This window comes from Neophocaena asiaeorientalis, unplaced genomic scaffold, assembly GCF_003031525.2.
Source record: "Neophocaena asiaeorientalis asiaeorientalis breed wild unplaced genomic scaffold, Neophocaena_asiaeorientalis_V1.1 scaffold82, whole genome shotgun sequence".
Lineage (NCBI taxonomy): Eukaryota > Metazoa > Chordata > Mammalia > Artiodactyla > Phocoenidae > Neophocaena > Neophocaena asiaeorientalis.
Genome location: NW_020173068.1, coordinates 5034084 through 5058911, shown reverse-complemented (window position 1 = coordinate 5058911; position 24828 = coordinate 5034084). Strand labels below are relative to the sequence as shown.

The 24828-nt window shown below is 49.6% G+C and overlaps 2 protein-coding genes across 6 annotated transcripts in view; both read right to left on the bottom strand.

Moving 5' to 3' along the window:
* MAPRE1 (microtubule associated protein RP/EB family member 1) overlaps window positions 1-6449 on the bottom strand; it is a 45014-nt gene extending 38565 nt beyond the window's left edge. Inside the window, exon 1 of the mRNA XM_024742956.1 lies at window positions 6397-6449. The gene's annotated coding sequence lies outside the window, so the exon portion shown is untranslated. The remainder of the gene's footprint in view (window positions 1-6396) is intronic.
* DNMT3B (DNA methyltransferase 3 beta) lies at window positions 1-24311 on the bottom strand. 5 transcript variants are annotated; one of them, XM_024742950.1, is made up of 21 exons: window positions 24131-24311; window positions 23159-23220; window positions 21564-21671; window positions 20303-20428; window positions 19446-19655; window positions 17930-18088; window positions 15550-15657; window positions 14506-14650; window positions 12512-12637; window positions 12332-12376; window positions 10848-10927; window positions 10433-10545; window positions 9887-10070; window positions 9262-9346; window positions 8196-8341; window positions 7776-7866; window positions 7320-7468; window positions 6397-6482; window positions 3782-3851; window positions 2923-3041; window positions 1-1560 (listed from the first exon to the last, which is right to left on the bottom strand). In XM_024742950.1, the coding sequence occupies exons 1-21, from the start codon at window positions 24303-24305 to the stop codon at window positions 1419-1421; spliced, it is 2529 nt and encodes an 842-aa protein (XP_024598718.1). In that variant the 5' UTR covers window positions 24306-24311; the 3' UTR covers window positions 1-1418. The 5 variants fall into 5 exon arrangements, with proteins under 5 accessions (XP_024598718.1, XP_024598719.1, XP_024598720.1 ...); XM_024742951.1 differs by having other exon boundaries at window positions 24149-24311; XM_024742952.1 differs by lacking the exons at window positions 2923-3041; window positions 3782-3851.
* Window positions 24312-24828: the final 517 nt, after the last annotated feature.

The following is a 24828-nucleotide window of genomic DNA, read 5'->3' as shown; positions in this document are numbered from 1 at the left end:
TGTTAGAGAAATACTGATTTTAATTCAACATAACGTAAACTCTAGGCATCTGTCATCTTTCAGCCTAAAAATTAGCAAAACTGTTGAAACAAGGCACAATTTTTCCCCATACTTTGTTACATGGCTCCAGTTACAAAAAAAAAATATGAAAATGTTAAAACAAAAATAGATGTCTGAGTTTAAAAAAAAAAAGTGTATAAAAAACCTCCCACAAAACCTGTCAACATTGTTCCTTAGTCTACAAAATAGCACCAGTAAGAAGAGTAAAAGGTGTTAAAAACCATTACGACAGCATTTCTGAAATGCAGCTTGTCCGACCTCCCACTCCCCCTAAAAACGATTTATCGATTTATCATGGAATAAAAAAGGACTTTAAAATCTCTGGAGGGAGGGTCGAGCTTTTATTGCAGTTTTCCCCCTGCAGTCTCTTAGATGAGGGGAAAGTGCGAGGAATGTGCTTCTGCCCCTGGCTGTCACTGCTGAGTTTAGAGAAGCCTAAGGAATTGGGGTGTCATACTTCTAATCTGGGGACCTGTGCCTGCGTAGTAGTCTGGAGGGTGGGGGGACGGGTGGGGGGGCGTCTTACCTAAGCCTTCTCCTTCTCCCCCCTCACACGGGGAAGGGGGGAAGACAGTGAGAAGCCATACCTGTCTACACAATACATGGCAGCTTAGAACCCAGCCCACCCCTTCCTGAGCTTCCAGAGAGTTCTATTGCAGTCACTGGGAGGGATTTAGCTAAGGGTAGCCCTGCCCTTGGGTTTATGGGGGAAAAAAATTGCCCTGAAAGCGATGATGATGTCATCCCGGCTGAAATCACCATCCTTGTGGAAAATACTCTAAATGGGCCCCGGATCCCAGCCCTTTATACTGAGGCCAGGGGAACGTGCCGGGGAAAATTCAAGACAGACATGGACATCATGTCCTCTTCTGCTAGCCCTAGAAGAAACCATCCTAGGCCCTTAAAAGGTCCCTTAGCTACATGTCTACTGCCACACACTCCTGGAAACAAGGAGCTGCAGACATTTAAAAAATTAAAGTCTTGCAGTAACTGTCTTGGGTGATTTTTCAGCATTAACCTGAGTATCGGAGAGCTGTCGGCACTGTGGTTTTGGTATCTTAGCCATCGTTTCTCTGAGCGGTAAACCCAGGAGGGAAAAAAAAGCCATCTTACTACCTATTTCAAGTTTTAAAATTTTAGAAGACAAAATGAGCACCGTGTTTGGCCGCTCCGAGCGGCCAGGTCTGAATTGTGCACAAGGAGATGGCACCTCGGGGTCCCCCTGCCAGGAGGGGACAAGGCAGCTCTGCTCCCGACGAGGTACTCTGCCCGACCCCACACAGCTGAGCTGGGAAGGGCAGAGCCTGGGTGCACCTCCTGGGTCGTGGCTCTGCCCACACGCCCTGGTGCCTGGGGTACTATTCACAGGCAAAGTAGTCCTTCAAGGGGGCGAAGAGGTGTCGGATGACAGGTACACTCCAGGACCTCCCGAGCAGCTTCTGGCGGGCAACACGGCCCATGTTGGACACATCTGTGTAGTGTACGGGAAAGCCGAAGATCCTGGGGGTGGGGAGGGGGGCACCAGAGTGAAAACACAGGGAGTCAGATGTGCCCCCTCCAGCGTGCTTAACGCCTCTGGGAGATCCTCGCCTCGGCAGCCAACGTGGCGCTGCTCTTCCTGCCCTTTGACCCGTCCCTTCCACCAGGCCCACCAGGCCTTCACATGAGCCCTCTCTTGAGCCCCAGAGGTCAGGCCCACCAGTTCTTCAGCACAAATGACTGTCATGAGGGCATGGTCCCTCTCTGAGGGCACCTGTCTTGTGCACGCCCCTACACTGACTGGCACGATGCTCCTGGCACATGGATGGTGCTCAGTGGACCTTTCTCAAATGAATGAATGCCAAGATGGCCGGCCAGCCAGCAGACAGAAACATACCTCTCTTCAAACCACACAAGGACAGGAGTTAGGCAAATTGCCTTAGTAAGGAATAAGGACACTCACATAATGGACCTATTTCCAATCATCAGATGCTCAGATAATTTACTGTGAGTAAACTGAAGCATCCCGCATTTTCTTTCCTTCTTCAAAGCAAACTGCTGGATCAAGGGCCAAGCTGGACTTAACGGTAGATGGCAACCAAATATACCAACAGCCTCCTGAATGGCATTCTACCACAGGTCTGGGAAGAGGCTACAGATACACGGGACCTCATTCTTTCCCGGGTTTCCAATCTAATACCACAAATTAAACCAAGAAATAAATCCAGTTGTAGAACTAACATATCTGGAATGTAAATACTCTTATCAAATAACCACAAAACACAGCCAAAAATGTAAAGAGGAATACTCGTAGCCCTTACTACATTCTAATCGCAATAACAAAATAAAACAAAAGGAGTGAGAGAAAAAAAATTAAATACAGAACAGGAGAAATGAAATCTCAGAGCTGGTTCCCTGAATCAAAATAGACACACTACCAACTTAGTCAAATAAATGGATAAGGGAGAAGACAGACTGTGGCTAAGGAGGAATCAGCTTTAGAACAAGCGACTTGGCAGGAGGAATCCTGAGAAAGAGCAATGGCACGTCGGCGGGGTGTCCTGTAGCTGGATCCTCATCCATCCTAGTGTCCCAGCATGGTGGGGCGGGCAAATGCCAGGGCAACACAGCCAACATAGACAGATGTGCCGTCTTACAACCTCATGTTCTGGATTCCTCACCACCACAACCCTTTTGCCACTTCTGCTAGGAAATAAGCAGTAACTGAAAAGGTTACTCCCAGCCCTGCTAACATAGAAGGTCACTGAGACCATGTGGAATTAAGGCAAGCACTTGCCCATTCGCACTGCTGGCCTTAACCATGTTTTCTTCCCCTTTCTCTCTATCTGCTTGATCCCCCTTTCCACGTACAGCCTTGCTCACCTTTCTAGCTCAGTGCACCACAAAACATCTTCTTTGCCATTCATGACAACAGGGAAAAGTTGGTTTTTCCCCTGTCTGATCGAGTTCGACTTGGTGGTTATTGTCTGTACTTTCTTTAACTGGAGAACAAAACGACATCATGGAGTGAGCACAGAATGAAGGGTTCTGGGTCAAGGCTCAGAAGCAGGTAAGGGAAGGAGGAGGGAGGGGTGGGTAGCAGAGAGAGAGAGTCGGGGCCGGGCTCTGAGAGGGAATGAGAAAAGGAAAGTTGGAAGGACAAGAACACTCTGTGCTTCCCACAAACAGCAAGAAGTTAATGAACAGGAAGGACCAGCCTCAGAGAGAACAAGAGATAAACAACAAATGACCACAAATGAGATCACATGGGGGCCAAGAAAACAGAGTTATTGATCAAGCAAGATTAAGCAAAATTGAAAGTCCCCCCAGACTGTAGAGGATGGTCAACCAGGGTTTGAATGAATGGAGCTTAGCTTAATGGAAACATTGAAAAGTGAGTTTATGGAGATCTTAATAGAATTATCCATGACTTAACCGTAGATTTTTTTTTTTTTTCTGCAAAAGTGTACTCATTTCTCACTGGGAGGACGAGCTGAGTCTCTGTGGAGTGTGCCTTCACAATCGGAAAGTCTACTTGCCTTTTCTCATAGTGATTTGTTTATCAAGAACCTCTCCTACACTGTACTTGAAGACAGGATAGAACAATTATGTGGGGAAAGAAGCCCAGCACCAGGGAGTCGCGTGGGGGGAGGGGCAGGAACAAATTGGACACCAAGGTCAAGTCCCGATTAGAGATCACCAAGTGCATTTCCCAGTGGGCCAGGCACAGAGCACATCTTACCTTTGCTGTCCTATTGAACTCCAGGCAGTCCTGCAGCTCGAGTTTATCATTCTTTGTTGCTATCACAGGCCTGAGAACATCCAAAACCCATTACTTCCTACCACCTGGAAAGGGGCCTTGGCTACGTGCCTCCCAAGGTGGGAGTGAGAGCCCAAGCTGCAAAATGTGCTCTGGCAGTGAACTTTGCTACAAATACATGATAAAAATGGCCCTGGCATGAGCACGAGCCTGTGTGCTGAGCCAGGGACAGACTAGCCCCTTGATGGCGGCCGGGGGGCGGGGAGCCCAATGTCCAGGAGTGAATGCTCCTCCTTCCCAAATGTTAACAGTGGTCAAAGCTCCTTCACTGAGGGGAGCAGGATGGGGAAGCACATTGTTGGAGGAGCCAGGAGATGCCTCAGTCTCAGCCCCACTGCTCACTGGCTGAGTGAATGACCTTGAGCAAGTTCTATCACCTCTCTGAGCCTCAGGAGCTTGGATTAGGTCTTTGTGGGTCTGCTCACTCCAACTAGCACATCAAACCCACGACTTGGTTGCTTATTGCTGGAGTGCAGCCTCAGGAGGCTTTAATAATCGGTCCAAGTGAAGACAAAAGGTGGTTCACAAAAGGACTAAAATTAATTCCCCCTTGTAACTGTCACCACTGAAACCTGCAAAAGCAGAGAGAGGAAAACAGATGCTTGAGAAGGAGAATGGATAGAACTTCAGAAAATGAAGCGGTTAAGCAGGACCAGACCAGAAAACCAGCAAAAGGTCTGAATGCACAGGGTTGATGAATGCCACAGCATCCCTGTGTAAGGAACTCCAAGGCCAAAAAGAAATCAGACGTAAGATTGGATATGGTGCCCACAAGAGGGGCCATCGAACACAGAATAATGGCTCACTGACCTCACCCTCTCTCCATTCCCAACTCTTCCATGGACCCAGGGGAGCTAAGGGCTCACAGCCCTGCTCTACCTTCTGTCGATTCTAGGACTGAAATCTTAACAACCAAGATGTTTGGTCTAAAGGCTGGATTCGGGTCTGTGACCCGGGGTTGATGCTGGCTGAGTCATGGATCCTGCAGAGCCCACCTGTAGCAGTTCACTTCTCATCCCAACTCAGATAATGCTCAGCAAATCCCATTATCTAGAATCTGATCCCTCCTGTAACCCCACAGGACACTCTCCTGGAGCCACTGCTCTCATTGTGTTCAGTGCATGTGGATGGTACCTCTTGAGCACAACACAGTAATCAAAGTCAGAGCCCTCCTCCTCTGAACAACACCTCCGCTGCCTCCCCACTTCTGCATTCACCACGTGATAGTCTAGTCTTCCTCCAGAAACCCTGAGAACCAGAGACACAACTCATCTCATCCGCTTAAAATCTCACGTGAACTCCTGGGTCAAAGTAAATATGTGTTGCCATGACTACAAGCCTCACATCATTTGGCCCATACTTCGGAGTTCTCAGCCCTCCTCTCACACCCACTCCACACCCACTCCCCACCCCTGGAACACTGTTCTCCAAGCTGCTCTGCGAATGCCCGTCACTGGCCTCCCCGATCCTCTCCCTTCTGCTCTCAACTGCATGTCTCCACTCCATCACTTTGGGTCCTGCTGGGATGAGAAGCCTTCCCATCAACTCTTCCAGTGCCCCCTCCAACCCTGACCCTGAAATCATTTGTCTTCTCTACGCCTCCCTCACTGGCTCTGTGAGAGCCAAGACCGACATCTAGTCACCACGGAACTGGCAGCAGGGACAGAAGTGTCTGGAAGGGTGACAGCTCAGTAATGGAGTGAATAAGCCGAGTTCGTTCCACACATGGACATTGCACCATCTGATGGGCTGATAATGAGAATATAAGACACCCAACAGAAATCCCAAGCTATTCCAGTACCTTCTGACCTCTGTCCACACTTTGCTAAATGTCTGAAAGTTATGTTTCCAACACTCCCTTTTAAAGAAGAATTTTTTGGAAGCTAACTCATTTGCAAGTTATATTACCATCACATTTGGTATCTTAATTAGAAGGTTGGTCTCCGTGAAGCCACATAAAGGAGATAGTTAATCCTCAGCCGAGCCACTTGCCTTGTGGCTCTCAACATGAAAGGACTAATGAAAAGTTGGGGAAAGATCTCAGTCAAGAAAATCCAAGGGAGACAGGCTTTGGGCTACCAATTGTTATCTCAGCTCTGCCACCTGATTGGTCACCACAGGCCTGGTCCAGGGATCACTTGGTCTCAGGGGCAGGGAGATTAAGTTCATTTCCCAATGGACCATAACTGGGAGGAGAGGTGGGGTGTAGAAACATCAGCATCCCTCGCTGGGAAGAAGCCTGCTCCAACACATGGCACTTTTAAGCACCAGGTCCCTAGGCAGAGCAGAAATAAATGTACTGAGGAATCCTGGCCTGAGATTCTCAGGTACTTGGTGTACAGCCTAACAGGCTTCAACCATAACCCTATGGTTGAAGGGGTTGGTCTGAAGCAGAGGGTGAGGCCTTTTCTCAGCAGAGCCAGCTCTTTCTACAAGGTTCCAATGTGTCTCCCTCATAAGAGTCGATGGTTAATGGCTCATACCATTAGTTATATTTAACTTGGCTGTTACCTGCCCCACTCGGAGCCCCTTGTTACCTGTTCATCCCGGGCAGGTTGCCCCAGAAGTATCGGGCTCTGTGAGCAGCAGACACTTTGATGGCATCAATCATCACAGGATTACACTGCAGGGAGAGAGAAGGGCAGCTGCTGGGAGCCCGTGGCAGAATTCAGGCGGCAGACAGGTGACATGGCAGTCCCCTGGCTGTGGAGGAGGCATGGTTCCTGTCAGGCAAGGGACAGGCTCATTCCCCTCAAGAATCTGACTGAAGGACATAGCTAGTGCCCCCATATTAATGGTGGGGAAAGAGACCAGATCAGACTGGCAGGTTATAAGAGAAAGTATCCCCTGGGGGCACGCCATGTAATTACAGAATGTACTGTGTACAGTGGTAAAAGCAGCTCAAAATTGAAATCCAGCAGGTTGAGGTCCTTGTTATGGGACTGCAGTGTTGGCAAAATCTGACTTCTGCCACTGACTGGTCAGGTTCACAGGGCATGAGGGAACAGACCAGCCAGTTCTATAACCTCACTAGCAGAACTTTAGCTCTAACGTTGGGGGGGGAAATAAGTATGTACATAAAGTATTTACTACAATGCTTGATGCATATTAAATGGTAAATAATTAACTTGCCCATGGTCCCTAATGCAGAGTTTCTGGGAACAAGGGTGAGAAGAAGAAAAAAAACTCTCTAGAGTAAAAAATCTCTTTCATGATGCCTCCAAAAGTAGGTGATGGTTTCATCATCTGACTTCAGTGGGTTTGGGGTGAGGTGAGAGATCAAATGTTTTCTAAGTACTAAAGAGAACCAACCGACTCCATTCCATTACTCAGACCTAGCCATGCCCTCCACGGGGAACACAGAACTCATTCCCAACACTGGAAATACCCTACACCCCCATTGCCAGCAGGGCCTCCATGCTCATGTTATCTTGACAGTCAAGACCCCGGGTCCCCTCACCTCCAGGAACCGAGAGATGTCCCGCTTGTCGCCGACCTTCATGGCCACCACATTCTCAAACATCCAGAAGAAAGGCCGGTCTTCACCCTCCTTGGGGCGTGTGTAGTTCAGCAGGTGGTAGAACTCAAAGAAGAGCCGGCCTGTGCCCTCTGAGCCCACGAAAGAAAACGGCAGAGCCAGGTTCAAACCATTCAGCTCACCCCTCCATACTGAGAGCAATGGGTTCCCGATGACTAGCTAAGGCTGATGCCTTACTGTCCCTTCTCCCTGCCACCCTCTGCAATGACAGGCATCAGCACTGCAGTACTGGGGAATGGGGAGTCACTGTGAGGCATGAACAGAAACAACTGGTAAGTTTGGCCAGAAGCTAACAGCTCCTTCTCAGCCCGCTCCTCCTGGACCAGCACTCAGGGGACACAGGGTCTCTTGGGGCCATGGGAAAGAAGGGATGCTCACCATACAGGCCTTTCCTGGCAGGGTTCACATTTGAGAGATCATTACATGGGCTTCCACCAATCACCAAGTCAAAGGGGCCCCATTCTTCAATCTGCAAGAGAAAAGCAGTCCGGGATGGGGGTGAGGATGGAGAGATGAACAGCCTGGGTTCCAGGTAACCAGCTAGAAGAAAACCCACTTCTAGGTCTTGCTTGGTGACTTCAGTCTCCCAACTCTACTTTTGACCCAAGAAAACCGAATGCTCAGGATACGCTAAGATCTAAATCATTCTGAATGATTTCCAAGTTGCGGGTTTAATACTGCAGCTTGATGGAACCAAACCTTCTCTTCTGCCACAACCCCGGGCATGGAGAAGGCGATAACGTGGCTGTGAGGACGTGGGGGACTCAGGGAGTGGAGGAAGAGGGGGGCTGCCCTCACATTTTTCTTTGTGATATTCCTGACGTCGTTCACATATTTGATATTGCCCTCATGCTTAACAGTTCCAACGGCGATGGACTCTTCACACACTTCGGAGGCGACGTATTTCTCCACTTTGATACCCAATTCTTTGAGGACCAAGTACCCTGTTTGGGGGGGGGGTGTCGAGGGGGAGAGAAAAGACATCAGGGTTGTCCGGCCGAGGGGCCCTCCTTTCAGTGACTAAGCCATCTCCAGAACTCAGACCAGACACAGCAAGGCCACGGCAGTCCTCAAGTGGACCCCTGCAGATGGCAGGGTCTAACCCTACCTAACTGCACACTGGGCCCCCCAGGCTCTCTGCGGAGTTTCATGAAGAAAATATGTATATATACCTAGTATAGCCCACTGGTAGCATTTACTAAAACTGACAGGCACATAGCCAAGGCCCCCCATCTACCGACCCAGCAGAGTCAGATACATGAATAGGGATCTTCTCCAAAACCATGCTGAGAAAAAAAAGCTCTAAAAGCTGTCAGTGTTTCAGGCAGGCGGACACTGGTGAACAAATAGAAGTACAAGTGATGCTAAGTGCACAGCAACTCATTCTCACTGCTTCCTGCTCTAATAAAAGGGAAATGTTCCCAACAATGTATCACAGGGCAGTTCTGACAATTAAATGAGTTAAATCAGGCAAAGTGCCCAGGGGCAAACATGCATGTCGGCTATGCTTATTTTATACGTGGGAAACCTAGAGGAAACGAGAGGGTACAAGATTAGAGATGTTAGGAGAAGAGTTGCCCAATTAATAATCCCCAATATATCTATGCTTATGGAATGGAAAATAATTTTCCAAAATTCCTGTACATAATAAAAAATAAAATGCAGAGGCTAAAATATCCATGCCTTTAAAAAGGACCAAAAGCAGACCAGGTGGGTGAAATGGTGGAGAGATTTGAGGAGAGAAACAAGGAGCCAGTGGATTTCTCAGAACAGGTGACCAACAGGTACTTCCCAGGGGTCTTTCTTGACACTGACAACGGACACCTGGATCAGGTGAGCATCCCCAGGTGAACTCCTAACTCACCTGTCGCAATTCCGTCAAACAGGGACAAGACTCGAATGGGTCGCCTTCGGTTTGCGGGAATCGCAGGGTATAACTTGGGGGCTTCCTGCCAGGTTAAATAAAGAGGTCATGGAGGTCAAGGTGTGGGTATGGGGAGGGGGACTCAAGCTCTGGGAGGAGGAAGGGCTGGCCTTCCTCTGAGGGACACAAGCCCTGAGCTCTGCCCTTTCTTCGCTGGGATGCCCTGGGGAGCTTTGGCACAGATGGCCCTTCTACCCTTAGATACGGAACAGATGAGGCTCTGACACGGGTGCAGAGTCACCCACAAAAAGACACGTGCTCCTCCATGAACTTGCAGCCCAGGAAAAGCCATATATGCCCACTAAGACTTGGGAGTAGGTCACAGGCTTCCCTCCCCTCTGCAGTTCCACTAAGACTAAGGCTGGGTCAGTTCCATCCCTATTTCTTCAGCAGGCCCTTGAAAAAGCCAAGCCAAGAAGGAGGGGAGGGAAGAACACTGGAGCTGCCTGGGAAGCGCACACGGGACAATAAGCCGGGGCTCCAGTCTGAGGCGCTCAGACACTGCTCTGTACAGCGGAGCTTTGTTTCTGTGAACTCCACGGATTGGGGCGGGTGCCAGGCTTACGTAGTCGAGCCCCGGGTCGCTGGTGAAGAAGGCCTGCAGGCGCACACTCCAGTCCTTGCGGCGCCGCAGAATGCCATGGCAGCGCTGGGGCAGGCACATGTAGCAGCTCCAGGGCTCCTGCAGCTTGGCATCCGCCGCCGTGCCCGGGCCCACCAGCACCTCCAGGCACTCCACGCAGAAGCACCTACACCGGGTAGCGGGGAGGAGGGGTGCCCGTCATCAGGCGGCTCTCCTGCGAACCCCACCCTCCCCACGGAGCTGGCGTGTGCTGGCTGAAACCCTCTCGGGCCCCCAGTTGCCCTTCCCCATGGGCGGGAAGGCCCTGTGTGTGAGGAACAGCAACCTCTCCCTGGAAACCTGGACACCCTCAGTCCACAGGCAGCTCTGGGGATCCTTCTCTAGCCCGCTCCCTGCCTTTCTTAAACCCATCCCTACATCCCAGTTCTACTTCAGGGACATAGAGACTTCAAGGACAGGCCCCCACAGATATAATACTGACTCCGGGCCCCAGCCCCAGGTCAGCGAGGCTCCAGTCCCTGTGCTCACCGGCAGCAGCTCGTGTTGCTGCAAAGGAGCAGCTCGCGGCCCTCGCAGCACACGGTGCAGTAGGACTGGTAGCCGTCGTCGTCGTACATGTAGAACAGCTCAAGGAACCGGTCCTGGCAGCCAGAGAGAAATGCCTATGAAATCGGAGACCAGGGACCTCCAGGCCCCGCTCGCTTGCTCACTGGCGGAGGCCCTAGAATGCAGCCACAGAACAGGTCATGGGCGGCCTGGTGCTCTTTACAGGGACAGCTGGCTGGGGTCTGCGGGGCACCGCCCCTTGGAGTGAAGGGTAGGGCAGTCGGCCCCACTAGAGCCTTCCTGACCGCCTACACGCAGGTGCTTCATCCTAGGGAAGTGCAGGGAAGTTGAGAAGAAGGGAAGGGGCAGGAAAGTCCAGGGTGGGGATTGGTCTTACCCGGCATGTCTGGCAGAGTCCACCCTCAAAGAGAGGGTGGAAGGACACGGGGTTTTTCCTACCACAGGACAAACAGCTATCTGTAAGAAAGACAGGGATGCAGCTTGTGGCAATGACAGCCCCAAGATCAGCTGCTGAAGCCTTGTGTCTCGTTCTCATTTACTCCACGTTAGGAATATGCCAGAGATTCTTCACCATTTGTTCCTTTGACTGTGCTTCAAAGTTGCCATCTCTGTTCCAGAGATGGAGAGGCTAAATCGACAGCTCCAAGCAGAAGGTCCCACAAGACAGGCAAAGGTCTGACCCAGAAATGGGGGGGGCAGGGTGGTGCCCACAGAACAGAACAAGGAGCAGCTGTGCCAGCAGAGGAACCAAGCTTGGAGGGTCTGGTATGAAAAATCTTTGAAGACTCTTTACAGACTAGGACTTCTGGAGAATTTGTGGTGATGCCAGTTTGCCTGTTGTCTCATCGTGATAGGACTTGCCCGTGACCAATCCTACACAGAGCCATGGCTCTAATTTCAGAGCCCGAGTCCTTTAACTATAGGCTATCCTGTCCCTTCACATCAGCAGGTCTTACTGATCTACATCACTGACCAGGTGGACCGGGCCTGCAAAATAAATACCAAGCACCCCCTGCCAGGAAGCAGACAGATGAAGGAGTCTTGGGGGATAGGAGGATCGTGGGTCCGGGTTCGCAGAATCAAAAGGGCCTGCTCCGGGCTTCCCTGGTGGCGCAGTGGTTGAGAGTCCGCCTGCCGATGCAGGGGACACGGGTTCGTGCCCCGGTCCGGGAAGATCCCATATGCCGTGGAGCGGCTGGGCCCGTGAGCCATAGCCGCTGAGCCTGCGCGTCCGGAGCCTGTGCTCCACAACGGGAGAGGCCCGCGTATCACAAAAAAAAAAAAAAGAAAAAAAAAAAGGGCCTGCTCCAATCGGGGCTCCCTGGGTCAACAGCTCTGTTGTTTTCCTACCCAGCACTGACTAACCACTTAACATTTGTTGACTAAAGGACATCGGGCTGAGGAAGCAATAGACACCTGTCCTCACACATTCCGAGTTCCATTAGATGAGTACTGGGCAGTTTCAATCCCAGCGGAATTCCCAGCCAGGGCAAAGAACCAGAGTTGGCTGGAGAGTGACAGTGGTGAAGTGTGTCTGCCTTTCACCCCAAAGCCAGTTGCAGTGCTTGTTCAGGGCGCTCACGAGGCCATAGATCATGGTTTCAGGTTTTGGGCTCTCCCGGCCCAAGCATCCTCATTTCCATTCTGTCCCCAGGCACACTTCCTGCTCACTGATCTTAGGAATCAGCCTCAGTGAAAATCAGGCAACTCATTCTAAGTAGCATCTGAGTAAGATGTCCACGCCTCGACCTGAGGTCAACGCAGAGTTGGGGGTGGACCTCCGTCGGGCAGACCAGCAGGCCTGGAGCACAGGCTGGGAGCACTACCCAGGCAGGAAGCCAACCAGGGATAGGGCCTTACCTTCGAGATTGCTCTTGTTGTTGGAAACATCTGAAGCCATTTGCTCTGTTTAGAAAAGAGAAGGTGTGAGATGAGGTCGGGGAGCCTCTTACTGACCATCTACGCCCTTGCTGGGTGGTCACTACCTGCCCACTCCACTTGAGGATGGACTGTCCCCCAGCCTCCTCGCCCCACAATCACCTCGACTCTGGTCCTCCTCTCCTCGGTCTTTGCCATTGTTATAACAATTTGTCTTGAGGCGCTTGGCTGGGGGGCAGTAGTCAGAAGTGGCGGAGTCGTCAGCTGTGCGTCTTCGTGTCTTGTTCTCTGTGAAAGGTGAGGAGAAGGCAGCCATGGCTGGGTGGGAGGCGGGTGCTGGGAGGACAGGACCCTACTTGCTATGCCTGGGTGCCGGCTGCATCTGGCCATGACATGAGTCTACCCTGGGTGTCTCAGGCCCCTCTATGGAAAATTTGCATGAGGACGTAATTTAAAACTCCTCACGTAGCTAACTCACGTACAGGGTCTTCAACAGCTGTAGTTGCAAAATACATGCTCTAGACCCAGCACAAAGAGAATTAGACACAGCTCGGTCTATAGATGAAACCCTGACACTGTCTATGATCCCCAATGAGCTGATAGCCACATGTAGCTACTGAGAACTGGCAATGTCACTTGTATGACTGAGGAATTGCATTTTACATTTAACTTCTATGTGAATTTAAAAACTGCAATTGATCCAATTAACTAATTCATTTGGAACAAGTTGGAAATTTGTGAAAATAGACATCAAGTATTTCTAATGAGAATTTAGCATCCAAATTGAGATGTTCTAAGACACATCAAAGAGATATTGAAAATAGGACTAAAAGGTCATGTAAAATATCTTAATTTTTTTATACTGACTTTTGGAAATGCTACAATGTTGGAAATAGATTAAGTGTATGATGAATATTAATTTTACTCTTTTTTTAAGCTTCTTAATGTGGCTACTAGAAAACAATTATATTAGGTGGCTACTGTTTATATGTCTATAAATTCTATTGTATTTTTATTCAACCTATACAGTATAATCCATAAGGGACATGGTTAAGTTTGACTCTGACCCTAGGAGAGAAAATTACACAGCCGTTAAAAATCATAAGGACCCTTTAGTGAGAAAATGACATTTGACAGTGCTTATACGATAAATATTGAGAAATAAAGGGAAAGCAGGAATCCAACCAGTGTACAGAAAGAGCTGGAAGGACGTGCACACCCAAAAATATTGCCCTAAAGGGCAGCTGTGAAGGTTGGAGTGAAGGGGCAGGGGTGAGAGCTCAGGTTGACTTTTAACAGATTTGATTCTTTTCCAGTGACCACTGTGTATGCAAAGAAATTGAAAGAAAGTGAAGAGAAAAGAGTGCATAGTCAAAAGATGGGGAGGGAATACCGTGTTTCTTTGCTTCTAAGTTCCTACTGCCTGCACGACGAACCTTCGACTTATTAACCACTTTTGGCGGGAGGGACAAAACAAAACAGAAAACACTGTGTTAAATATAAGGATTGTAGGACAAATCCTGGATTTCTGGAGAGTGACAACAAGAAACCACAGATCCCTAATAATGGGGGAAATGCAATACTGGTCAACGTGAGGATAGATGATGCCCGTTTCTAAATGGAGGTGACTTATAGATTTTGGGTGTTTGTAGGGTTTTTTTTAAAACGCATTCCAAGTTTTCTCCAATACGCAGAGCTTAATTATTTTTTCCTTTTAAAAAAAGGTGCTAGTGAAGATTCCATCTTGACTCTGTTTACTCAAGCTTTAAGAACAGACTCAGGGAGGCGCAAGAGGGAAGGGATATGGGGATATATGTATACATATAGCTGATTCACTTAGTTGTACAGCAGAAACTAACACAACATTGTAAAGCAATTATACTCCAATAAAGATGTAAAACAATTAAAAAGTAAATAAAAAACAAAAAACAAATTCAATCCCGGTTATGTGTACTTGACCTTTTGGCAGGAAAATGTCCAGTGAAACTACAAAAGGCTAGGCTGTTGGAAAAAACTCACTAAACGAAGGAGCCAGCCAGGGCCGACCGGCTGCTGTAAAGCCAGGGTGGGATGGGAGGCAGCAGGGGGTGACTGCATCTCCCCAGGGTGCTCCCACCAGCAGAAGTAGGGGTGCTGCCACAGGGAGCCATTCCCACCTGGTTGCCTGTTGTTGGGTTTGAGGCCCTCGACCCCGGTGGGTTTAAAGCCCCCGTGGGCCCACTCCAACATGGGCTTCAGCTGATCCTCCAGCGAGTCTCCAGGGCTGCTGGGGAAGGTTTTGCCAGCCCGCATCCTGGCTTTCTGCCGAGATAGAGAGAGAATCTGATGAACAGGAGGGGCGGGTGCTTGCCTGGCCCCACCCAGGGATGCCCCTTGCTGGGGCCTGCATTCCCCTTTACACTGGGCCCTTTCATAGCCAGACAGCTGTCCTGAGCTATGGTATGTGACAGCGAGGAACGCCCTGTGCAGGGACAGGCCATGGGGGGAGCGTTAAGTCTCCCCACACAGGCACCAAATATGATCTCTTCCCCGTAGGGAACTGGAGTGGTCAGCTCTCTCTCGAGGGTAGAGGATCAGAATTAGCTGTGTCACTTTTAGCTATAGGTAGAAGCATCAGCCAGCACTGTCTCATGGCCTCTGAGAAAGCTCCAGGTTTCTTGTTTAATTTCCCTAATGAAGGTGTGGAGGTGTTAAGTCCTGTTTCAGAAGCACCAGGACTTACATGTCTAATTAAGCACAGAGCTTGTCTCATAAATGCTGGACAGAGGACACTGATCTTTTCAGTTGCAAGTCAAGGTAGAGGAAGGACAGAGCCTGACGGATCCCACGGACAAGGGGAGGAAGCAGCTGACCCTCAGCAGCTGCCCAGTCTTGGCCTTGAACCACAAGCTCTGGAAAAGCTTGCTCACTGGTTTGAATATCACCTCCTACTTCCCAGGGCTCCTCCTTCCTCATTCAGTGGGCAATTCAGACGGAGACCAGCGGGGAGCTGGGGTAGCACTAGGAAATCATGGGCGGATTCAAATCCCTTCCTTCCCTTCCCAGCACGCCTGTCAGGCCACTGTCTTTCAACCTCCTTCCTCCCTGCTTGCCCCAGTCCCCTCCAACCCATCCTTGGCCACACTGAGTTGGCTTTCTGTATGTTTCTTGCTTTAACCCCATTCTTGGGGCCAGGCCCTAGCCACCCACCACCATGTTACCTCCAGAGCGTGGTACATGGCCTTCCTGTAAGAGACCAGCTTATTGAAGGTCGCCAGGTTAAAGTGCTGGCTGAACAACCCCAAGGCCACCAACTTATCTGCTGGTATCTAGAAGAGAAAGCCGTCATCAACATTCACCTACAGCCTGTGTCTTGGGTGCCCTGGGTTTCTCATGAGCTTATTCCTGGGGATCAGGTTCACAGATATTTTCAGAGCAAATGACTTTCATGATCCCTGGTGTGACCCCCTTGCAGCTCAGTCTTGAAATTCACCACGGATGCTCCAATTTTAGGGGTTTTGCACATGTTCTTTCCTCCTTCGTGAGCATGACAAATAGCTGTGATTACTGTTTACTGTCTACTTACTTTAGCCTTTTATTAATTGAGCTAATGGATGTGTTTAGAGAACAGTTCCTGGCACAGACTACGCTCTTTTTAGTAATCGTGAATTGTTAATACAAGAATTCCACTGGGGCTAAAGATCCATATTCTACAAGTCTCATCCCCAAGTCCCCAGGCCATGCATGAACCACTTGGGTTGCCAATTCTGAGATGAAACTGGGCGTTCAGGTTTCAGAGCTGACAAGACATGTGATATTTCATTCTCCCCAGTGCTGGCACTCATGCTCCCCTCTCAATCTCTAAGCCCAACCACCCATAGGAGTGTTGCCACTACTGGTGAGAAGGGACTGGGATTCAACACAGTTGTGCATGGAAATGCAGGTGCTACCCCAATGCCAAACTGCTTCAATACAGCAAGCGGCCTAAGCACCAGGCCCCATATTGCAATGCCATCCCATAATGCTAAAATAACAGCATCTTGAATACTAGCATCAGACGCAGTCTTGCTAAGCACATTTTATGTCTCACTGGGCCAAAGCAATTACAAACACTCCATGTTTTTTTTCATTTCTTTGCACACAAATCATCGCCCTGCAATTAGATGCTTCAGGGAGAGCACAGGCCCAGGACATTCGTCCTTCAGCTCCCTCTGCTGGCCAAGGAGGACCTCTGTATGCAGACTCTCCCCAAGAGGGATACTCCAGGTCATATTATTCTTGCCCTTTGAGAACTTCAATGTGTTAACGGAAAATGGCCCAATTTATGGGAAAACTAGAATCTCAACTTGAGGCCAAGTCCCACAGATGTACTAGCTGGCCCTTCATTCCCACACCTGCCTCCACCCCAGCCCACTTGTTCTGCAGTTCCTCACCTAACCCCTGGACACACTGAGGGATGCGCTAAAGACAACATCGCAGGAAAAGTATTGTTTGCCGCATTCTAATCAAACCCTGGAGGTCTACGAAGGTGTCTTCAAAAAGGTGTAAGAATCAAAATAGCCCGATTCATCCCCAACATAGACTCATCAAGAAACATGACTATCGGGCTTCCCTGGCGGCACAGTGGTTGAGAGTGAGTCCACCTGCCGATGCAGGGGACACGGGTTCGTACCCCGGCCCGGGAAGATCCCACATGCCGCGGAGCGGCTGGGCCCGTGAGCCATGGCCGCTGAGCCTGCGCGTCCGGAGCCTGTGCTCTGCAACGGGAGAGGCCACAACAGTGAGAGGCCCGCGTACCGCAAAAAAAAAAAAAAAAGAAAGATGAGTTTTACAACAGGACAACTTTCAAAAATATATGTACATGAAAAGAAGCCAGACACAAAACAGTATATATTATATTATCTACATAAGTTTGTGTATAATCCAAACTAGTCTATAGTGATAGAAATCAGAACAGTGGTCACCTATGGGGATGGTATGTACAGGGACGTACTGCAGAGGTCGAAATGTTCTATATTTGGGTTGAGATATTGTTTACATATGTGCATACATTTTAGAAAATTCATTGAATCATAGATCATGAGATCTATGCACTGCACTGTAAGCCAATTTTTATCTTAATAAAGTATTTAAAAAAAAATATATATATATATATATATACACACAAAAGGTGAACTTTAAATGGCTAATATCAATAATCAAGAAACACTGAAATCACCACTCAAAGAATTTTTCCATAACTCTGCCCCTAGGACTAAATGACTGAGTCAGACACCCCTTCCTGTCTCTTCCAGGCTTCTCCACTGGAATACTTTGAGGGTATCTTCCCAGGTGGCCACTCCTGCCCCTCAGAATTCATACTGGTGACTCTGCCTCAGAGAAATGGACCAACAGACCCCAGGTGGCCATGGATCCAGAGCTCTGGGCCTGTGTGAGCCAACGAGCAAGGGAAGTTTTTGTCCTCCTTTTGTACACAGAGTCACGAAGTCTCATCCATCTGCAGAAAGCAGGCCGTTATCTTAAAAGGCAACTGTAAAAGGAAGGGAAGGAAAACACTGTGGGTCTGTAAGCTCATGAAAGCTCACCCTGCCCTGGACTCACCTCAGAGAACTTGCCATCGCCAAACCACTGAACCCACCGCATGCCAGACATTGCCTGACGCTTGGAGGTGGCCTTCCAGGACACCACCATGGCAGGCCACCAGGAGAAACCCTTGATCTTTCCCCACACGAGATCCCCTATTCCAAACTCTTTCCCGTCCTGCAAGAAAAACCACATGAAGGAATTGCAATGAGACAGACCAGTTGGGCCAAGGTAAAACCCTGCCGGTCCCACTGACACTAATGGCAACTGCCTCGGAGTCTAACACAGGGCTTCCTGCAAGTGCAGGCAGAGTTCCTCAGGAAATTCCCTACCTCCAACACTTCCTGGTTGAAAATTCAGTGAGAATGGCTTGAAAATAAGGGGCAGAGCATGGGCAGGCTTGCTTGTTTGACAGGAACGTGGGGTTTTTTATATTTGATCTATAATATGTAACCTGTAACATATAACCTAGTATCTGGAAAGATATTAACTGAAAACTCACAGGAAGTAAGAGAGTAAAAAACCTGGATATTCCCACCACAGGCCATCAAATGGGATATTACAAAGCCGTTAAAATGCAAAAAAAAAAAAAAAAAAAATTTGGCCGCTTGCACATAAAAACTTGCCATAAAAGGTGAGATGCCCATGGAATCATGCAGGTTATTAAAATGTATCTAGAAGATCTACTCTGGGACTTCCCTGGTGGTGCAGTGGTTGGGAGTCCGCCTGCCAATGCAGGGGACAGCGGTTCGAGCCCTGGCCCAGGATGATCCTACATGCTGCGGAGCAACTGGGACCATGCGCCACAGCTGCTGAGCCTGCGCTCTAGAGCCCGCGAGCCACAACTACTGAACCCATATGTCACAACTACTGACGCCTGCGTGCCTCGAGCCCAAGCTCTGCAACGGGAGGGGCCACAACAGTGAGAAGTCTGTGCACCACAGCAAAGCGTGGCCCCCGCTCGCTGCAACTAGAGAAAGTCCCCATGCATCAGTGAAGACTCAATTCAGCCAAACATAAATTAATTTTTAAAAAAAGATCTACTCTGAAGTCATGTACATGGAAAAAAGGATTTCTACATGATATGTGTACATACATATACACATGCATATGTAGGAAAGCCTGAGTGAAACCAACAAGCTCAACTGGTTAATTATGAACAACCCTAGATGGATTACACTATACAATGGATTATAGACATGAAAGGGAGGCAACTCCAGTTCCCAATAAGGGAAAGAAGCAGATCAACAATTGTGTACGTAAACATGATGAACAGAATTATGAATTATATATACAAGGCATATATATCTAGGTAAAAAGATGTCATGTTCAGAAAATCAGTAATCCAATGGTAAACTAATCTGGTGCTTGAGTTATGTCTAGGAGATAAGGATACAGCAAGGACCATGTTGCATATGAAAAATGTACTTGGCGAGTGAATTCAAATATTATGATAAAAGTGACAAGAACCGTAGTAAGTCACCTCTGGGTAAGTGTTCCCTTTTCCCTATATTCAGCCCTTCCCCAGTGGTACCTGATACTCAGTGCTGTCTGCATCTCTGCCCTCTGCGTCCACCTGCAGTGACTCCATGCTCTCCTGCTGGCTGTCCTGGGCCAGGCGGGCATAGGGCGTACTGCTGCTCTGGGGCACCACTTCATCATCTGTGAGGTCAATAGTGAGGTAGGGGCTGGCAGGGGACAGCCATGGCGCGCCTGCAGACGATCCTGTCCGCCGCCTCAGGGACTGTGGACAAAAGGACACACAGCTTGGGCCACAGCAGACCACGTGGGTGACCAGAGACCAGTGGTACCCCCAATGGCTTCCCAAGCAAACAGAAGTGAAGCAGAGTGAAGATGTAAGTTAATGAAACAGAGACCACCAAGGATGGTTTTCCAGGAACAAGTAAGTGTCCCTTAAGTGGCGAGAGAAAGCAACTTCCTTAAGGACAAGGACAGAATCAAGGACCAAGTCAGGATAACAAGTGATGCTCAGAGAGGGCTCCCTGGTGCCCAGCTTTGCAACAGGAGTCGAGAGTTGCTGTAACCCATGGGGTTGCCTCAAGAGAGTCACTGAAGATACTAAGGAGACAAGACAGTTCTGGTATCAGTGGTTTGAGCTTTTTCCGAGGAGGAGTAAGAACCCAGTCAACAGGGAATTCTTGCATTCCCACCACGGTTCCATCCAGGGATCAGGCCAGGAGAGAAGTCATCAGGCTTAGGAAGAGCTTACCCAGCACCCGGGAGAGAAAGGAAAGGTAAGACCCTGAAAGGGTGGTAAGTGTGAAGAAAGGAAGCAGGTTATAACAGCGGCCACTTTCCGTGGTGTGGTGAGAGGGGCAGATCTTCCAGTTAGAGACTGGGGGCAGGGGTCTGAGCGTCCGGGGAACCAACCCTGGTAGCTGAGAATTCCACGGGGGACTCGTCCACGTGGTTGCGGCCCTGCCGGCCTCGGGTGGAACGTGGGGAGGGCCTGTGCCTCTCCCGGCTGGAGGTACTGTTGTTATTTCGAGTTCGGACCTGGAAGCAAGAGAGGATAAGCACGAGGCCTTTGGTGAATGGAGGCTGGGGTCTTAGACAGGGGGCCCAGAGGACTGGGCTTGAGAGGCAGCCTCAGGCCAACAGAAGTGAACAAGGTGGTCTAGCAGGAAGGGATTCTGGACTGGTTACTTCCCACCCAGAAACTCCCCAGTTTGTGGGATAAGGGATCAGGGTGGCCAGCAGGGCTGCCCGACAATCTACAGCAGTTCCCACTCTGCCTGGCACAGCTGAAACTGGCACCTGCAAATTGAATTGAAAAATAAAATCCAAGTTTACTCTCAATCAAACACTTTTCTTTTCCAAAAGCATTATTACTATTGTTGCATTCCTCCCAAAGGTACTGGATCGTCAAGACGGATGAGAAGCCCTTATGCTTCCTTCTCAAAAATGGCATGAACTTGGGTGTTGCAGACCTGTGTTCAAATCCTGCACACAAGAGAGTTAATGTTTAACCTTGAGTAAACTACCGGCGTCTTCTGTCATCTGTAAAAAAACGGGATGATACACATCACATGGGTGAGATTATCAACTGCACCTGCCATGGTCACCAAGTATCAGCCTGCTTTCTAACAGGCTGGGTGACCATGAGCAGTAATTACCTTCCCATTTCCAGATTTCAAGTCACAGAATCCACCTACAGAAGCGACTCCCAAAGGTAACGGGCAGTTGAATCATCCACCTGCAAACTATCACCCTTGGGCACTTCCTAGAGTGCTTCCCAAAAAAGTAGAGAACTGCCATGTGAAAACCATCACAATGATAATTCATTAGCTTTGCTATCATTTTCCAATTTCAAAACATTCGTTCAAAGTTCCCCCGGGGAGGGTTTCCCTGGTGGCGCAGTGGTTGAGAGTCCGCCTGCCGATGCAGGGGACACGGGTTCGTGCCCCGGTCCGGGAAGATCCCACATGCCGTGGGGCGGCTGGGCCCGTGAGCCATGGCCACTGGGCCTGCGCGTCCGGAGCCTGTGCTCCGCCACGGGAGAGGCCACAACAGTGAGAGGTCCGCGTACCGCAAAAAACAAAAACAAAGTTCCCCCAGGGAGATCCTGGACAAGGTTTTTAATGCAGGCTGATGTGTGGTTGAAGTGCCTTGGCTTAGGGCTGGCACTTACAGCTGGGCTTTCTGGCCGAGTCCTGGTTTCACGGAAGAGTTTTGGCATCACTGGAGTGTCGGAGCCATCTCCATCTTCCCCTTCGCCATCTCCATCGCCCGTCAGATCCTTTACAAGTGAAACATTATGAATTTTAGGATGTCATATAACCAAAATAGTTTTTAAATGAAGAGCCAATCATATAGAAACAATCATAATATTGGTCTGAGTGACTTAAAAAGATTTTCAACCTCATTTTGTTCAAAAAATATTTTGCAGTGGCTTACCACATGATCATGAATTCAAGAGAAACCTTGGTGGAATTAGAAAACCAAAGAAATGGTGTCAATGCAAAGTGCGTCGTGAAGCCTTCCGTGCCCACACCATGGTTAGACTAGCTCGCTGTGCGCAGCAGGGAGACCTAGGGAGACGTAATCTCCACAATTAACAGTGTCTGGGAGAAATCACAGGCTCAAGGAAGATGCTTCTTGCTACAGTGACCAAGAAGAAATGGTGCTAATCCCGTGTCAAGTGCATGTCCCATGCTGCACACCAAACGCAACAAAAACTGAGCATGAGAACCAGAGCAGTGGTGAGTGGCTCGAGGTCTTGCCGGAGTGTTAAGAACTTGACTTTCACTTGCCAACTAAGGCCTCTAGTGAGTCCGTTCCTCTCTTTAAAATTGGTATAATGGTTCTTCCCTTATAAGGGAACAACAGGCTTATAATGAGACTCGAATAATGCACGCTTGCCCAAGGCAGGGCACAGAGGAAGTGCTCAGAGGCTAAAACAGCTGTTCTGAGCCTCTGATCCAGCACTGTCCCTTCCCAGTTCCCCACACAGCTCTCATTCCTCATCATATGGGTGCCCGCTTGTTGTCCTCCATGAGGATAAGAGAAGCTGTACGAGGGTAGGTTTTCATTGGTCCACAACTTTTGTCCATGACTTTGTCCCAATGCCTGACACTGGTTCTTAGAAAAAGTAACCGAATGGACAAAACTAATATGATTAATAGGAAAACAGAAGGCGTAAATAATGTCAAGAGTGAAAAAAACATGGAAAAACTATAACTTGGAAAAAACTCATCAAGCAGAAACACTGATATTGCAACAAGTGGTAAAAGATATTTCAGTGATTGTTGCAAATCCACTAAAACAAGCCAGGCAAATTCTTTCCAACGTGGAAAAAGAAAAATCCTTGAGGCCACATGGCCATACAACCTTGCTATCAAACCGGACACAGATATTATTACAAGAAATAAATCATACATTCATTTTACTCATGAATAGATGCTAAAGTACATCCAATTTAAAACATACCATGAGCAAGTTGGTCTCATTCCAGGAATAAAAGGACAGCTTGCTACAGGAGGAATTTATCAATGTAATTGATCATCCAGATTGAGAAAAAAATAATTTCAAAAACTTGACAAATCACGGCAGCAAATGGCATCCTAAGTGAGGTCGCTGGAAGTCTTCTGTGTGCCTAGCAATGTTCAAATTCCTCACTCAACAAGTATTGACTGGGTACCAATTTAAGTGGGCCTCAGTTATCCTATTTGATGCAAACCAAAGATAATTCCCCCGAATCCCAAAAAGTGAGAGTGGAGCGGGTACCTGAGTATAACTTAGCAGGCTGGAGACCTCCCTCTTAGACAGTCGTGAGCTTGATCTGCGGCCTGTGGAGGAAAGAACCAAAGTCTGTTGAGGAAGCGGCAGCCGCCAGGCTGTCCTGTCTCTTCTCTGGGCTGTGGCCTGGGGTCTCCCTAAACCCACTGGCATCTTCAGGGCTTAACTCCTAACCCCTCGGGACCCACAGTCCTCTCAATGTATTAGTAAGGCAACAGGATCCAAGGCCTGCATGAAATATAGAACCCAAAACACTACTGATGGTACTCCTGACACGTTCCTTCCAGAACTGTGCTGCCCAGTCAGTGGTCACTAACTCCACTTAAATGAGCATTCCAGTGCCTGCCATCGCAGCCACATTAAGTGCTCACACGTGGCTCCTGGCTGTTATAGTGAACAATGCAGAAATAGAACACTTTCACCCTCTGGAAAGTGCTATTGGACAGCACAATTTGAGGAGTTCTCAATAGCAGGATGGGACAATACAGGGGTTTCCAAATCAGCTGGGCCAGAAAAATCTCAGTGGGGAGGATCCCAAGGGATCTGATCTGGGAGCAGCATAGGGGAAGGGAGGAGAGGGTGGGATTGGCAGCGAGCCTTAGACGCTCCCTGCCTGAGTGTATTTCTTCCCATAAAAATCACAGGCCCAGCTGCTAGGGGAGAGGGGTGCCCCTGTAAAAGGGCGAAAAACCTCAGTCTATCTATGCCGCAACCATCCCCGTGTCAGGAAAAGAACAAGGGTCATCGCCTTGGGGTCACTTGCTCAGAGTCCCAGCTGAGGTGACTGGAAAATAGGGAGGCCAGGGGCTCTGCCTCCATCCTCTTCCCTTCCCTGGAGCTTCCCCAGAGCCGTGGTATGAGGCTCTTGCCCCACAACCTGCCTTGAGTCTGCTCGGAGGCTCGTGTGCCAGCTGTGGTCCCCAGTGCCTGCCCACCCGTCCTCCCCACAGGCCAGGCCACCTCTTCCACCTCTGCCACCTCTGATGTCCGGGCTGCTGATAGCCTCCAGGATTGGGGGCGAGGGCGCGTCCTTGGAGTCGGAAGACTGGTCACTGCAGCCCCCGTTGGTGAGGATGGAGTCTTCCCTCCTGCTGGCGTCCTCCTCTCCGTTGAGCTGTCTGGTGTCTCCCTTCATTGTTTCCTGCAGGAGGGCCAGAATGAGGAGGGTAGCAGGGAAGCAAGGGCACAAGGGGGCAGCACGCCCCCAAACCTCCCGCCAGTGGCTTCAGGTCCTCAGGCCAAGAGAGGCCCCATGACTTGTCCTCAGGGTGATACTCCCGCCCAAGGACCCCGCCCAGGCTGCCCCCCATAGCCTGGCCCCCTCACCAAACTCGGAGGATCGGGACTTGGTTCCATGTGGCCACTCGACCTGAAGGCTCAGAAGCCAGCACCCAGGACAGAGGAGGGGGCTGGGCCGTGGTATGAGGCTCAGGCTGCTCTGTGCAATTAGCCGGCCACTTCAAACAATGCCATCTAGGGCCCGCCTGCCCCGGCCTGCCTGCCGCCAGCCTTGGTCCCCTCTGCCCCTGGCCCTCTCTCCCTGCCCAGCCTCTGCAGGGCCTCAGGAAGCCAGTGCATTATTTTCCCTCCTGACCCCTTTGTTTGCTCTCTCCCTTCCCCTCAATCTCCAGGTCCTCTTCCCACCCGCCCCCTCCTCC

Coding starts and splice junctions, on each gene's coding strand:
- DNMT3B (XM_024742950.1), bottom strand. CDS start 24,305: ATGAAGGGAGACACCAGACAGCTCAACGGAGAGGAGGACGCCAGCAGG. Junction 20,429..21,563: donor CTCGGCCAGAAAGCCCAGCT/GTAAGTGCCAGC, acceptor TCTTGCTTCCAG/GTCCGAACTCGAAATAACAA. Junction 1,561..2,922: donor TGGTGCACTGAGCTAGAAAG/GTGAGCAAGGCT, acceptor CCCCACCCCCAG/GATCTTCGGCTTTCCCGTAC.